Source organism: Ornithorhynchus anatinus, chromosome 1 (genome assembly GCF_004115215.2).
Source record: "Ornithorhynchus anatinus isolate Pmale09 chromosome 1, mOrnAna1.pri.v4, whole genome shotgun sequence".
Taxonomy (NCBI): Eukaryota; Metazoa; Chordata; class Mammalia; order Monotremata; family Ornithorhynchidae; genus Ornithorhynchus; species Ornithorhynchus anatinus.
In genome coordinates, this window is record NC_041728.1 from 69,361,645 (window position 1) to 69,378,045 (window position 16,401).

Consider the following 16,401-nt stretch of genomic DNA (forward strand, 5'->3'; position numbering starts at 1 on the left):
GACTGAACTTCTGTGACATCAAGAGTGGTTTCTCTTGGGCCGGGTCTTCAGAAGGAAGGTGAACCTCGCTGACCACTCCGTTGCAGAACACAGACCCTTTGTAGCCTACCATGAATCAGTGAAAATGAAACGCAGGCTTAGAGCAATTTCAAGCTGTGAAAATTCACTGGTGTTTGAGGGTTTTGAGAATCCATGTCTAGCGATGGCGTAATTATCGGAGCAATCCTCTGCACCCGAAGCATTTTTGAACTCGCCACATTCCAGTCACTTGGGAGGTGGTAGGGGGAGTATCCTGCTGTCCGTGAGGGCTGTTTAGAGATTCGGGTAAGATTTTGTCCCTTCTCTCTTGAGTTGCATAAAAATCCTTGCCAGACCAAGGGCATTTGATAGGAATAGGGGAGGTACAGAATCTGCCCAAGGCTCAAAAAAAATTCTGCCTAAATATTTTGGAGAATGGTGAAACTCTGATTAAACATATCTGTTAACACGGTATTTTAGTTAGCAGTGGTCTGGTGGCTCACTAGTATATGGAGTGCAAACTGCAGAATGAATCAGAACGGCTTAGTGGAAAGAGCATGGGCCTGAGAGTCGGAAGAACTGGGTACTAATCCTGGCTTTGCTATTTGCCTCTTGTGTGACCATTGGCAAGTCATTTAACTTGTCTGTGCCTCAGTTTCCTAAACTGTAAAATGGGGATTCGGTACCTATTCTCCCTCCCCCTTAGACTATAAGCAGCATGGTATAGGAGATAGAGCACAGGCCCGGCAGGCAGAAGGTTGTGGATTGTAACCCTGGCTCCGCTACTTGTCTGCTGTGTGACCTTGGACAAGTCCCTTCACTTCTCTGTGCCTCAGTTACCTTGCCTCAGTTACCTCATCTGTAAAATGGGCATTGAGATTGGGAGCCCCATGTGGGACAGGGACAGTGTCCAACCCGATTTACTTGAATCTATCCCAGTGCTTAGTACAGTGCTTGGTACAAAGTAAGGGCTTAACAAATACCATGTCAGACAGGCACTGTGTCTGATATGATTATCTTGTATCTACCCCAGTGCTAATACGATTTTTATTATCATTATTATTATTATTATGAAGAAGAAAAAGACGAGAAAGAGGAGGAAGTAGAGGAAGAAGAGAAAGAAGAAGAGAGAAGAAAAAAAGGGCCTCTAAAGATCAAATACCCCTAGATCAAATACCCCTCTCAGGATCGCACCTGGAGAGTTTCCAATATTCTACCAGTCTTGGCTACAGGAGGGAGAGTCAAGCAGAGGCCTGCCCATTCCATTCCTAGCTTGGCCAGTGGCTAGTGGGTGGAAGGCAATCTGCTACAAATGAAAACTCACCCATGCTGGGCAGCAGAGGCATGGTCGAGGGCAGAGACTCAAGTTTACTGCGTGGAAGAGGCAGTGGTAAACCACTTCTGTATTTTGACCAAGAAAACTCTCTGGATCCACTACCAGAACGATTGCTGATGGAGAGCGGGTCGGTCCGGGAGAGATGTGTCCATGGTGTCACTAAGGGTCGGAAACAACTCGACGGCATAAGATAAGGCAAAGATCAAACAGCAGCAGGAAAGCTGAGCAAAGCGGCATTGAAAGCCAAAGACAATTTAGGCACCCTCATTGTGAAATCAGCTTGGATTGTGCCTTTTTCTGGAAGTATATAAATAATGGTAGTATTTGTTAAGTGCTTACTATGAGCAAAGCACTGTTCTAAGCGCTCAGGGGATATAAGCTGATCAGGATGTCCCATGTGGGGCTCACAGTTTTAATCCCCATTTTACAGATGAGGTAACTGAGGCCCAGAGAAGTGAAGTGAGTTGCCCAAAGTCACACAGCTGGCAAGCGGCGGAGTGGGATTTGAATCCATGACCTCTGACTCCCCAGCCCGGGCTCTTTCCACCGAGCCATGCTGTTTTTGTCCCTTGGTTCAGAAGACGACACCACTGCTGGTGAAGTTTACCTTGAGCGTGCATTCAGGTGAAGAGGCCAATACAGGACCCAGAGTCCTGGCTACATTTTGCACACAAAAAGACTGTCCCTTCTTGAAGTGTAAGATTTAACATGTGCAGTACCTGGCTCTGTTTTCTCTTTTGTCTCTCTGCCTCTCGTTCCACAGGAAGCTTTTGCTCAAAGAGAGTCACTTTTTTCTCGATAGCAGTGTGCTATGCTGGTCTGTCTTTGGCAACTGACTCCCAGTTTTCCGCTGGGATGTAGTCATAATAATAATGATGGTATTTGTTAAGTACTTACTATGTGCCAAGCACTGTTCTAAGTGCTGGGGTAGATACAAGGTCATCAAGTTATCCCACGTGGGACTCACAGTCTTATTCCCCTTTTACAGACGAGGTAACTGAGACACAGAGAAGTTAAGTGATTTGCTCAAAGTCACACAGCTGACAAGTGGCAGAGCCGGGATGAGAACCCACTCCCTCTGACTCCCAAGCCTGTGCTCTTTCCATGAAGCCATGATACATAATGGTTTGTTTTACCATGCCCCTAAAGCTTTTCCTCTGCTCTCCTTGCTTTCAGTTTCACAATCTTGGATCTCCATACAGCAGGTATCATTTTAATTGCATTTATTGAGTACAGTGCTTTTACCAAAGCACTTGGGAGAGTACAATACCACAATAAACAGACACATTCCCTGCCCAGCCCACAACGAGCTTACAGTCCAGAGGAGGATGGAGACGGACATTAATATAAAAGGTAAATGACAGATATGTACATAAGTGCTATGGACTGGGAGTGGGGTAGAACAGAGGGAGCAAGACAGGGTGATACAGAAGGGACTGGGAGAAGGAGGGGGGTTAGTCAGGGAAGAGGAGACTGGAGGAGACGTGCCTCAATAAAGCTTTGAATGGGGGGGGAGAGTAATTGTTTGTTGGATTTGAGGAAGAAGGGCATTCTAGACCAGAGGTAGGATGTGGGCGAGAGAGTCAGCAGTGAGATAGACAAGAACAAGGCACAGTGAGAAAGTTAGGAGCCAAGCATGTGGGCTAGGTTGTAGAAGGAGAGCAGCGAGGTGAGGTAGGAGGGGAGAAAATGGTGGATGGAGTGCTTTAAAACCAATGGTGAAGTGTTTTTATTTAATGGAGAGATGGGTGGGCAACCCCTCCTGCTGCGGCTCATTCTTCTCACATGCCTCACCCACTGTAACTGTGTAAAGGGGAGTGTGGCTTCAGTGCTAGGAGTCAGGCTACATTCCATAACATCACTGTTTGTGATCTTATCAATAGACTGACCAAAGGTATTTATTGAGTGCTTACTATGTGCAGAGCACTGTACTAAGCACTTGGAGAACACAATAGAGTTGGTAGAAATGTTCCCTGCCTATAACAAGCTTGCAGTCTAGAGGGAGAGACAGACATTAATTAGTGTGACTTCTTGGATATGAGCCTCTGGGGTGCAGTCCTCTGTGAACAGTAATTCTTGAAATATTGTCTCCAGGATTTTGGATTATTCATTCGTTCATTCAATCATATTTATTGAGCGCTTACTGTGTGCAGAGCACTGTACACAGCGCTTGGAATGTACAATTCGGCAACAGAGACAATCCCTGCCCAACAATGGGCTCACAGTCTAAAAGATTAGAAAATAGAAATCATTAATTTATATTAATGTCTGTCTCCCCCTCTAGGCTCGCTGTGGGCAGGGAATGTGACTACCAGCACTGCTGAGTTGTACTCTCCCAAGGGCTTAGTACGTGCTCGCACACAATAAACGCTCAATAAATACCATTGATTGATTGTTTGGCTGATCGACTCAGATGATGCTCAAAGTCCGTTAAGGTGGAAGAGTTCCGCAGAGCGGGGACCAAAATGGAATTGGCCAATGACAAGAAATAGTGATAGTAGCTATTGAAGAATGATGATGATGATGATGATGAATCAATCGCTCATTGGTATTTTCTGGGTGCTGACTGTGTGCAGAACACTGCTGTAAGCACTTGGGGTGAAGATGAAAGTGGCAGGATCTACCCGGGAGGACGTCGGTCGAGCCTCGGCCCTGAAACAAGAACCATCTCACCCCCACCCGTAGCCTGGGATGACTTGTAGTCTCTCACTCCGTTGGACAGTTCCCACTGAGGCACAGAGGGCGATGAGAAAGCAGGTGGGCCAAGGTGTAACACATTATAAACTGCACTTATATCGAATAATAATAATAACAATGATAATGTGTGGCATTTGTTAAGTGCTTATTCTGGGCCAAGCACTGTACTGAGCACTAGGATAAATCCAAAATGATCCGATCAGACACAGTCCCTGACCCTCATGGGGCTCACAGTCTTAGAGGGAGGAAAAGAAGGCATTTAATCCCCATTTAATAGATAAGGAAACTGAGGATAAGAAAAGTTAAGTGACTCAACCAATGTCATAAAGAAAGCAAGTGGCGGAGCTGGAACTGGAAGCCAGGGCCTCTGACTCCCGGGTCTGTTCTCTTTCCTCCAGGAATTTATTTATATTAATTTATTGATTACATTCATTAATATTCATGCCTGTCGCCCCCTTTCGATTGTAAACTCATTATGGCAGGGAACGCGTCTGTTGTTATACTGTGCTCTCCTGAGCGCTTAGTACAGTGCTCTGCACAAAGTGAGTGCTCAATAAATACAATTGAATGAATGAATCAAGCCATGAAGCTTCCATCGCCAAGAATTACTCAGAGCAACTGATAATGTGTGAATAGATTTTTTTTGTTGTTCTCTAATAAACTATTTAAAAATCCTTAGAAATTTCCTTCTGTCCAATACCATGTACTTTGGACGAAGTAGCTTGGACAATAACCGAAAATAAAAGTGAGGCACAAACCTATTCTGCCATCTGCTGCATCTTAGGAAAATTGCATGCCAACATTTTCACCCAAACTTTTTTTATGGTATTTATTAAGTACTTTGTGCCAGGCATTGTACTAAGCACTGGGGTAGATACAAGCAAATCAAGTTGGACTCAGTCCATATCCCACATGGGGCTCACTGTCTTAATCCCCGTTTTACAAATGAAGTAGCTGAGGCACAGAGGAAGTGAAGTGACTTGTCCAAGGTCACACAGTGGTGGAGGCAGGATTAGAACCCAGCTCCTTCCGACTCCCAAGCCCGTATTCTACCCAAGAGGCCACACTGCTTCTCTATCTTGGCTGTACATCAAATCCAGAAGAAGTTTGGCGAGCAACATGGAGATCTCTGCAAAGGATTTGTAGGGCTAACGGAATAAATCTGAGAAGCAGCTTGGCTTAGTGGACAGAGCCTGGGCTTGGGAGTCAGAGGTCATGGGTTCTAATCCTGCCTCTGCCACTTGTCAGCTGTGTGACTTTGGGCAAGTCATTTCACTTCTCTGTGCCTCAGTGACCTCATCTGTAAAATGGGGATTAAGACCATGAGCCCTACGTGGGACAACCTGATTACCTTGTATCTACTCCAGCGCTAAGAACAATGTTTGGCACATAGTAAGCACTTAACAAATACCATCATTATGAATAAACATCTGACACCATCAGCGGGCTTGGACCCATGCATAAACGGATGATTCCTGAGATTCAAAGCCGGACAGTCAATTACTCTCCTCCACTTCAAAGTCTTTTTGAAGGAACATCTCCTACAAGTGGCCTTCCCCGTCTAAAACCTTCATTCCTCTTCTTCCATGCCTTTCTGCGTTGTCCTGACTTGCTCCCTTTATTCATTCCCCTTCTCAGCCCCACAGCGCCTATGAACATTTCTGTAATTTTATTTATTATATTAATGTCTGTCTCCCCCTCTAGACTGTAAGCTCATTGTGGGCAGGGAATGTGTCTGTTTTATTGTTGTACTGTACTCTCCCAAGTGCTTAGTACAGTGGTCTATACAACGTAAGCGCTCAATAAATACAAATGACTGTCTTACAGGACGGGGGCGAGGAAGGAGAGACAGGGCTTCTTTGGGGCTTCCATGGGGGCATGGCCAGTATAAGGGAGGAATGAAAAAGGAAAAAAAAATGACAAAATAGACAGAGATGCAAACGGAGAAAGAGATAAAAAGAAATGGAGATTTAGAGAGACCTAGACAAATACCCAGCCGGAGGTGGAAACACACACTCCCTCAGGTACAAGGAATCATTCACATATCCTCAACTGTGCACAAACACACACAAAGACTCAGAGCACTTGACCTGTTGGCTCTTCTCCGCTCAGCAACAGTGATAATAATAATAATGGTGATATTTGTTCAGCACTTACTATGTGCTAAATGCTGACCCGAAAGCTAGGGTAGATACCAGATAATCAGGTATTCCACACGGGGTTCATAGTCCAAGAGGAAGGAAGAAGAGGTATTTCATCCCTATTTTACAGATGAGGTGATGCTGAGAAGTGGCATGGTCTAGTGGATAAAGCATGGGCCTCGGAGTCAGAAGGTCATGGGTTCTAATCCCAGTTCCACTCCTTGTCTGCTGTTTGATCTTGGGCGAGTCATTTCACTTCTCTGGGCCTCAGTGACCTCATCTGTAAAATGGAGGTTGAGTCTGTGGGAAGAGGGACTTTTTCCAACCCGATTTGCTTGTATCCACTCCAGCACTTAGTACTCTACCTGACACATAGTAAGCGCTTAACAAATACCTTAAGTATTGATTATTATTATTTTTCTTATGATCAAGAGACAGACAGCAAGTTTATCCCTCCCCCGGAAGTGCCCGCTCATGGAAGCAGACTCTTCCTCTTCTTTCAGGCTTGAGGCAGTCGTGTGACGCTGGATCCTTGAAGGAGTCGACCGTGGCCCCAAGAGGTGGGGGTAGGGACGTCAGCCTGCCTCCCTCTCTCTCTCTTTCATTTTCTTTTCTGATGTGAGACCTTGGGCACATCACTTCACTTCTTCTGTGCTTTCGTTACCTCATCTGTAAGAAAACGAGGATTAATAGTGTGAGCCCAATATGGAACAGCGACTGAGTACAACCTGGTTAATCTGTAACTCCCGCAGAGCTGAGAACACCACTTGACACATAGGAAGCGCTTAACAAATATCATAATCTTTTTTTCTCTGCCAGCCACCATTCCCACCACTCTGCCCCAAGCAGGAATTTGGGGGTTCCCAATGACCATTTTCCTGGGAACCTGAGGCAGTCCCTCCTTTTTTTTTTAATGGTATTTGCTAAGCACTTACTATGTGCCAGTCACTGCGCTAAGTGCTGGGGTAAGTACATGATAATCAGGTTGGAAGCAGTCCCTGACCCACACGGGGCTCTCAGTCTTAATCCCCATTTTCAGATGAGGGAACTGAGGCACAGAGAAATAAAGTGACTGGTCCGAGGTCACACTGTAGACAAGTAGGGGAGCTGAGACTAGAACCCAGGTCCTCCTGGCTCCCAGGACCGTGCTCTATCCACCAGGCCAACCTGCTTCCTGATATGAAGATTCTGGCCGGGTTACTTTGGCAAATCCCTTAAACGGTATGTCTGAACTAAAAAGTGTAATAAGAGCCTAAGATTACTCCCTAAAGACTTGGGGAGCACACCTCATCATCGATGTTTTCTTTTTTCAGCGGCTTTTCAGGATTTTGAGGGGAAAAGGTTAAACCACAACAAAGGAGGAAACAGAGGGATGAAACTGATCTGCCATCTTCCGGTAGGTAGGGAAACTGTAGCAAAGCAGACCAGGGAAAATCTAGTCCAGAGAAAGATCTAATCCAAACACCCAGGGACAGAGAGAGAGAGAGAGAGAGCTTGTGTGTTTTCAAAGCCTTAATAAAATCACATCTCCTCCAAGAGGCCTTCTCCGACTAAGCTCCCATTTCCCCTAGTCCCCTCTCCCTTCTGCATTTCCTTTACATTTGGATTTGTGCCTTTTATTCACTCCCACCCTCAGCCCCACAGCACATATGTACTTTTTTTAATGTCTGACTCCCCCTCTAGACCGTAAGCTCCTCGCGGGCAGGGAACGGGTCTACCAATTCTGTTATATTGCGCTCTCCCAAGTGTTTACTACAGTGCTCTAGCTGGGAGGGGGGATGAATAAAGGGAGCAAGTCAGGGTGATGCAGAAGGGAGTGGGAGAAGAGGAAAGAGGGGCTTAGTCTCGGAAGGGCTCTTGAAGAGGTGCCTTCAATAAGGCTTTGATGGTGGGGAGAGTAATTGTTGGTCGGATTTGAGGAGGGAGAGCGTTCCAGGCCAGAGACATTCACCCCAACTCTGCTCCCCTCCCAGTCTCAGCTATTTTTGCCCCTCCAGTCCACCCAACACACCCCCCCCCCCACTCCCCGGGAGGCAGGTTTGATGACCCGGGACATCAGGTTGCATCACAGTGGTCAGGCCCACCAGCACGGCCAAGCTAGATTTACCCAATCTCAGTGGCCTTGGCTGCCCCTGCCTTCCTTCCTCGTTCTGGTCCTCAGACGTCCGCAAAGCAGCATTTCCATTTCCAATGGTGGAGTCGGCCATTTCCTCTCAAGGCCCTCCAGGCGGCCCGGCCAGGGACCTTCTTGGAGAACTGAAATTCTGAAAGCCAAGAGAGCAGAGTTCAGGTGATGAGGCCATGTCCAGCAACCAGGAGCTGGGTTGGGGGTAGGACACCTTCACCCCCTGTGCTTCAAACTGGTGCCACCGAACATGCAAACGGCTAGCCTGGACCAGAGAGGCCCAAGAGAGGACGGGACACCAACAGGTTTAACTATTAGAGTTAGCATTCATTCATTCATTCGTTCATTCATTCAATAGTATTTATTGAGCTCTTACTATGTGAAGAGCACTGTACTAAGCGGTTGGAATGTACAACTTGGCAAAAGATAGAGACAATCCTTGCCCAATAACGGGCTCACAGTCTAATCGGGGGAGACAGACGGCAGAGCAAAACAGAACAAAACAAAAACAAGGCAACATTATCAATCCATCAACCAGTCAATCAATGGTATTTACTGAGCGCTTCCAGTGGGCCAAGGACTGTACTAAGCACTTGGGAGAGTACAATACAATAGAGTTCGTAGACAAGTCCTCCCTCATTATATCCAACAATTATTCTCCTCCCCTTCAAAGCCTTATTGAAGGCACATGTCCTCCAAGAGACCTTCCCTGATTAAACCCTCTTTTCTTTTTCTTCAAGTTCCTTCTGTCTCTCTAACTCGCTCCCGTTGTTCATCCCCCTCCTCCCGGCCCCTCGGCACTCATCTACAAATCTGTAATTTATTTATATTAAAGCTGTCTACTCCCCTAGATTGTACGCTCACTGTGGACAGCGAATGTGTCCGTTATATTGTTATACTGTGTTCTCCCAAGCGCTTAGTAGTGTGCTCTGCAGACAGCGCTCAATAAATATGATTGAGTGACTGACATGATTCCTGCCCTCAAGGAGTTCATGGTCTAGAGGGGGAGACACAGACTAAATTGAATGACAGGAAAGGAAATAGGCAGAGTATAAGGAGAGGTACATATGTGCTGTGGGCCGAGGTGGGGAGAGAAGCAAAGTGCTCAGGGGATAAAGACCCAGGGGCATGGGTGAAGCAGACGTGGGGTGGGTGGGGTGGGGATAATTGGGGAAATGGGGACTTTATCAGGGGAAGGCCTCTGGAGGAGGTATGATTTTAGTAATCATGATGGTATGTCAGACAGGAAGCAGCATGGCCTACTGGACAGAGGACGGGGCTGGGATTCAGAAGGACCTGAGTTCTAATCCTAACTCCACCACTTGTCTGCTGTGTGACCTTGGGCAAATCATTTCTCTGTGCCTCAGTTCCTTCATCTATAAAATGGGGATTAGGACTGTGAGCCCCATGTGGGACAGGGCTGTGTCCAATTTGATTAACTTGTATCTACCCCAGCACTTAGTACAATGACTGGCATAGAGTAGACATTTAACAAATACCACAGTTTTATTACTATTAGGTCCAGGCTAGAGGGAGGACTTGAGCAAGGGTCATATGCAAGACGGACGAGATGGAGATAGAGCGAGCAGGTAGACGCTGGAGGAGTGGAGTGTGTGGACTGGGTTGTTGTGGGACAGGAGGGAGGAGGAATAGTAAGGAAAAAGCTGCTGAGTGCCTCCTTCGCTCCAGGTTTCCTTCAACATCAGGGACTGATCCTTGATGGTCTTTATGGCCAGAGCCAGGGAACCCGTGTTTCCCTAATGCCACTGGGAAGAGCTTCAGGATCAAAGAATATCAAATGAACAAATGCTCAATGAAACAGAGCTCTGCACACAGTAAGCGCTCTATACAAATGACTGACTGATTAGGTAAAATATAACAGAGAAGCAGTATGGCTTAATGGAAAGAGCCTGGGCTTGGGAGTCATGGGTTCTACTCCCAGCTCTGCCACCTATCTGCTGTGTGACTTTGGGCAAGTCACTTAACTTCTCTGTGCCTCAGTTACCTCATCAGTAAAATGGGGATCAAGACTGTGAGCCCCATGTGGGTCAACCTGATTACCTTGAATCTACCCCTGCGCTTAGAACAGTCCTTGGCACATAGTAAGTGCTTAACAAATACCATCATTATTATTATATGGGGCAGGGACTGTGTCCAACCTGATTTGCTTGTAACCACCCCAGTGCTTTGTACAGGGCCTGGCACATAGTAAACACTTAAGAAATGTCACAATTATAATAATAATGGTATTTGCTCATTCAATCATATTTATTGAGTGCTTACTATGTGCAGAGCACTGTACTAAGCACTTGGAATTTGTTCAGCACTTATTATGTGCCAAGCACTGTTCTAAGCGCTAGGGTAGATACAAGCTCATTACGTTGCCCCACGTGGGGCTCACAGTCTCCATCCCCATTTTAGAGATGAGGTAACTGAGGCCCAGAGAAGAGAAGTCTGGGCCTCCATTCTGGTCTCCAAATGGAGGTGTGGGTTCGAATCCCACTTCTGACACTTCTTTAGAGAAGCAACGTGGTGCAGTGGAAAGAGCCTGGGGTTGGGAATCAGGTCGTGGGTTCTAATCAAGGCTCCACCGCTTGCCAGCAATGTGACTTCGAGCAAGCCACTTAACTTCTCTGTGCCTCAGTTCCCTCATCTGTAAAATGGGGATTAAAACTGTGAGCCCCACGTGGAACAACGTGATCACCTTGTATCCCTCACCGCTTGGAACAGTGTTGGTATTTGTTATGCGCTTACTATGTGCCGAGCACTGTTCTAAGCGCTGGGGTAGACACAAGGGAATCAGGTTGTCCCACGTGGGGCTCACAGTCTTAATCCCCATTTTACAGATGAGGTAACTGAGGCACAGAGAAGTTAAGTGACTTGCCCAGAGTCACACAGCTGACAAGTGGCGGAGCTGGGATTTGAACTCATGACCTCTTTCCACTGAGCCACGCTGCTTCTCAACAGTGCTTGGCAGAGTAAGCGCTTAATAAATACCACCATTTATTTTTATTTTAAGCGACTTGCCCAAGGTCACCCAGCAGCCAAGAGGCGGGATTAGAACCCACATAATAATGTTGGCATTTGTTAAGCGCTTACTACGTGCAGAGCACTGTTCTAAGCGCTGAGGTAGATACAGGGTAATCAGGTTGTCCCATTTGAGGCTCACAGCCTTCATGCCCATTTTCCAGATGAGGTCACTGAGGCCCAGAGAAGTGAAGTGACTTACAAGTGGCATCCCCCACTTGTGTCCCCCGATTAGACGGTGAGCCCGTCAATGGGCAGGGACTGCCTCTATCTGTTACCCATTTGTACATTCATTCATTCATTCATTCATTCAATAGTATTGATTGAGGGCTTACTATGTGCAGAGCACTGGACTAAGCGCTTGGAAGGGACAAATCGGTAACAGATGGAGACAGTCCCTGCCCTTTGACGGGTCTACCGTCTAATCGGGGGAGACAGACAAGAACAACGGCAATAAATAGAATCGACCAAGCGCTTAGTCCAGTGCTGTGCACATAGTAAGCGCTCAATCAATACTATTGAATGAATGAAGTGGCAGAGGCGGGATTCGAACCCCCGACCTACGCCTCCCCAGTGCGATCTCTCGCCCCCAGGCCCGGCTGCCTCTGAACGGGAGGCGGGCGGAGATACAGGTCAAAGGTCATCATTCCCCCCCTCCCCCTCCATCACTTCCTCCACCAATCCGCTCCTCCCTCCCCGACCGTTTCCACCAATCAAAAGCCGCCTTCTGCGGCGGGCCGAGGCGGGGGCCAATGGGGAGCGGCGTTACGGAGGGGGGGGGGAAAGAGGAGGGACCCGGCGCTTAGGGCCGTTGCCGTGCGGGGAGCGTCTCCTCCGGCGGGCGCGGCGGCGTCTGCGCCTGCGCGAGGGTGTGTGCGCCTGCGCAGAGGCGGCGGTGGAGGCGGTCCGTTCCGGTCCGTTCCGGTCCGTTCCGGTGGGAGGCGGCTGGGGAGTCCGGTCCCGGGCCGGCGGGGAGATGCAGCCGGCCGCCCCCGCCTCTCCCCCTCCGCTCTACTCGCCCCCCTCCGGGGACTTCACCTTCGTCTCCTCCGCAGAGGCCCAAGGTCAGCGGCCCGCCGGGGCCTCCCCTGCCCCCGCCCCCGCCCCCGCCCCCCCCCCGCCCGCCGCGCTGCACAGTCCTGCGCCTTATTTACCATCCGGAGCATTTGGCTGATGATGGCTCTGTGGACATTTCGACAGCTTATTGACTGCCCTACTCATTTAACTAATGACGGCTGTATGGGCAGTTCTGCAGCTGATTTACTACTCTATTTATTTTAGTGATGTGCGTATATCGATGATTCTATATAGAGACACATATATCATGGTCTGCATATACGATGTCTATATATATACTGTATGTGTATATGTGTGTAGGTATACATGTATATACAGGGGTGTGTATATACATATACACACACACACACATAGGTCTATATGTCTATATACAGGTCTATATGCCTATATATAGGTCGACATATGGGTCTGTGTATCTGTGTATAGGTCTATATGTGGGCCTGCATATATAGGTCTGTATATGTGATGCCTGTGTATGTAGTGTGTATGTGTATAGGTTTATATGTGTAGTGTGTGTATGTGTATAGGTCTATATATGTGGTGTCTGTGTTTTTATGTGTGTGTGTGTGTGTCTATATAAATGAATATATGGTTATATGTGTATTGTTTCTCTAGTCTATATAGTCTATATAGAGAAAGACTGTATATAGTCTCTCTATATAGTCTCTCTCGTCTATATATATGCATATATGTGTGTATATGTATGTGTGTGTGTATACACATACATACATAGAGACTATGTATATAGTCTCTATATGTATATGTGTATATACATGTGTGTATACACAGAGACTATGTATATACTCTCTCTATATGTGTGTGTGTGTATATATGTGTGTGTGTGTGTGTGTGTGTGTGTATATCTATCTATCTATCTATCTATCTATCTATCTATCTATCTATCTATCTATCTATCTATCTTCTCTCTCCCCCCCCCCATATATGATGGTCTATATATATGATGTCTCTGTATATATATATTTCTACATGTTATCTATTACCCTATTTATTTTATTAATGATGTACGTTTATCAATGATTCTATATATATGATGATTCTATATATATGATTGGGATAGCAGCGTGGCTCAGTGGAAAGAGCACGGGCTTTGGAGTCAGAGGTCATGGGTTCGAATCCCAGATCGGCCACTTGTCGGCTTTGTGACTTTGGGCAAGTCACTTCTCAGTGCCTCAGTTCCCTCATCTGTAAAATGGGGATTAAGACTTTGAGCCCCACGTGGGACAACCTGATTCCCCTGTGTCTACCCCAGCGCTTAGAACAGTGCTCTGCACATAGTAAGCGCTTAACAAATACCAACATTATTATTATTATTATGTTTCTACATGTTATTTATTCTATTTTTTTATTAATGACGTGCATATACCGATGATTCTATATATATGATGCCTGTATATATATATATATTTCTACATTATTTATTACTCTATTTTATTAATGATGTGTGTATATCAATGATTCTATTTATCCTGATGGTATGGATGCCAAACTCTTTTGTTGTATGTCTCCCGCTTTTAGACTGTGAGCCCATCGTGGGGCAGGGATGGTCTCTCTGTTGTCAAGTTCTATATCCCAAGCGCCTAGGACAGTGCTCTGCACACAGTAAGCACTTGATAAGTACGATTGAATGAATGAATGATGGCATTGATGCCTGACTACTTGTTTTGTTGTCTGTCTCCCCCTTTTAGACTGTGAGCCCGTTGATGGGCAGGGATGGTCTCTCTGTGGCCCAATTGTAATAATAATAATGGTGTTTGTTAAGCGCTTACTATGTGCAAGGCACTGTACTAAGCGCTGGGGGATACAAGGTGATCGGGTCGTCCCCCGTGGGGCTCACAGTTTTAATCCCCATTTTGCTGATGAGGTCACTGAGGCCCAGAGAAGTGAAGTGACTTGCCCACAGTCACACAGCTGGCAAGCGGCGGAGCCGGGATTAGAACCCATGACCTCTGACTCCCAAGCCCGGGCTCTTTCCACTGAGCCACGCTGCTTCTCCATTCCAAGCAGTTAGGACAGTGCTCTGCACATAGTCAGCGCTCAATAAATACAACTGGATGAAGGGAGGTTCCTGTTTGGGGCTGTGGGCCCTGGAGGAGGGGGAGAGGCCTGTCAGGACTCCCAGTCCTCGGGGCTGGACCGCATCGCACCGCACGGGACCGCACCTGGGCCCGCCTGCCGGTGTCCCACAGAGACAATTACTCTGTGCTTCCCTTTCCTTTGGTTTGGTGATCTGTCCCCCCCCCCCCCCTTTTCTTCATTTATTCAGTCATATTTATTGAACGCTTACCATGGGCAAAGCACTGGACTAGTCATTCATTCAATCTATTTATCGAGCGCTTATTGTGTGCAGAGCACTGGACTCTCCATTCAATCGTATTTATCGAGTGCTTACTGTGTGCAGAGCACTGGACTCTTCATTCAATAGTATTTATTAGATAAATAGCATCTATTTTGATGCTATCGATGCTTGTCTACTTGCTTTGTTTTCATGTCTGTCTCTCCCCTCCCCTCTTCTAGACTGTGAACCTGTTGTTGGGTAAGGAGTGTCTCCATTTCTTGCCAAATTGTATTTTCCAAGTGCTTAGGACAGTGCTCTGCACACAATAAGCCCTCAATAAATGTGATTGAATGAATGTGTTAAGTGCTTACTATGGGCTAAGCACTGTTCTAAGCACTGAGGGAGATACAAGGTAATCAGGTGACTACCACGTGGGGCTCACAGTCTTCATCCCCAGTTTAATAATAGTAATAATAATGGTATTTATTAAGCGCTTACTATATGTCAAGCACCATTCTAAACCCTAAGGTAGATACAAGGTAATTAGGTTGTCCCACATGGGGCTCACAGTCTTCATCCCCATTTTAATAAAAATAATAATGGTATTTGTTAAGCGCTTACTATGTGCCAAGCACCATTCTAAACGCTGGAGTAGATGTCAGGTAATCAGATGGTCCCACATGGGGCTCACAGTCTTCATCCCCATTTTATTAATAATAATAATAATAATAATGATGGTGTTTGTTAAGCGTTTACCATGTGTCAAGCACCATTCTAAACTCTGAGGTCGATACAGGGCAATTAGGTTGTCCCACGTGGGGCTCACAGTCTTCATCCCCATTGGACAGATGGGATCACTGAGACCCAGAGAAGTGAAGTGGCTTGGCCAAGGTCACGCAGCAGACAAGTGGCGGAGCCGGGATTAGAACCCAGACCTCTGACTCCCAATCCCGGGCTCTTTCTGCTAAGCCCCGCTCCCTCTCTGCGTCTCTGCTTCTTCGGGATGTGCCGGGTCCCGGTGGTTTGCCGGCTCCCTGCCGTTGTCTGTCCCGTCAGAGCTATTGCCTGACTCCTCTCCCACCCACCATCTCTCTCCCTCTCATTCATTCGTTCATTGTCATATTTATTGAGCACTTACTGTGTGCAGAGCTTGGTCTAAGCGCTTGGGAAAGTACAGCACAGCAATAAAGAGAGACAGTCCCTACCCACAATGAGCTCACAGCCTAGAGGGGGAGGCAGATAATGCAAGTAAACAGACATCAATGTAAATAAATACAATTATTGACGTATAAATAAGTGCTGTGGGGCAGGGGGGAGAGCAAAGGGAGAGAGTCGAGGTGACACAGAAGGGAGTGGGGGCTGAGGAAAAGGAGACTTAGTCTGGGAAGGCCTCTTGGAGGAGGTGAGCTCTCAATAGGGCTTTGAAGAGGGGAAGAGAATTCGTTTGGCGGAGGTGAGGAGGGAGGGCATTCCGGGACAGCGGGAGGACGTGGGCCAGAGGTCGACGGCGGGATAGGCGAGAACGGGGGACGGTGAGGAGGTGAGTGGCAGAGGAGCAGAGAGTGCGGGGTGGGCGGTAGAAAGAAGGGAGGAGAGGTAGGAGGGGGCAAGGGGACGGAGAGCTTTGAAGCCAAGAGTGAGGAGTGTTTGTCATCATAGCAGCAGTAGCAATAATATTTATTGA

The 16,401-nt window shown here is 47.0% G+C and overlaps 1 protein-coding gene and 1 non-coding gene across 3 annotated transcripts in view; both read left to right on the top strand.

The window, feature by feature from the left end:
* The first annotated feature begins 1,194 nt into the window (after positions 1-1,194).
* On the top strand, positions 1,195-1,332 carry LOC114816008. The gene has a single exon (XR_003763778.1). It is a non-coding gene; the product is annotated as a small nucleolar RNA SNORA7 (small nucleolar RNA).
* Positions 1,333-8,563: 7,231 nt separating this feature from the next.
* The window catches only part of YIPF4 (Yip1 domain family member 4), a 28,581-nt gene continuing 20,743 nt past the window's right edge, over positions 8,564-16,401 (top strand). Inside the window, exon 1 of one of the 2 annotated variants that reach the window (XM_029064441.2) lies at positions 8,564-8,622. In XM_029064441.2, coding sequence (XP_028920274.1) covers positions 8,568-8,622 — 55 coding nt within the window. In that variant the 5' untranslated portion in view covers positions 8,564-8,567. Of the gene's footprint in view, positions 8,623-12,180; positions 12,409-16,401 lie in introns of those variants that run through there. The other variant, XM_029064435.2, reaches the window with a different exon arrangement.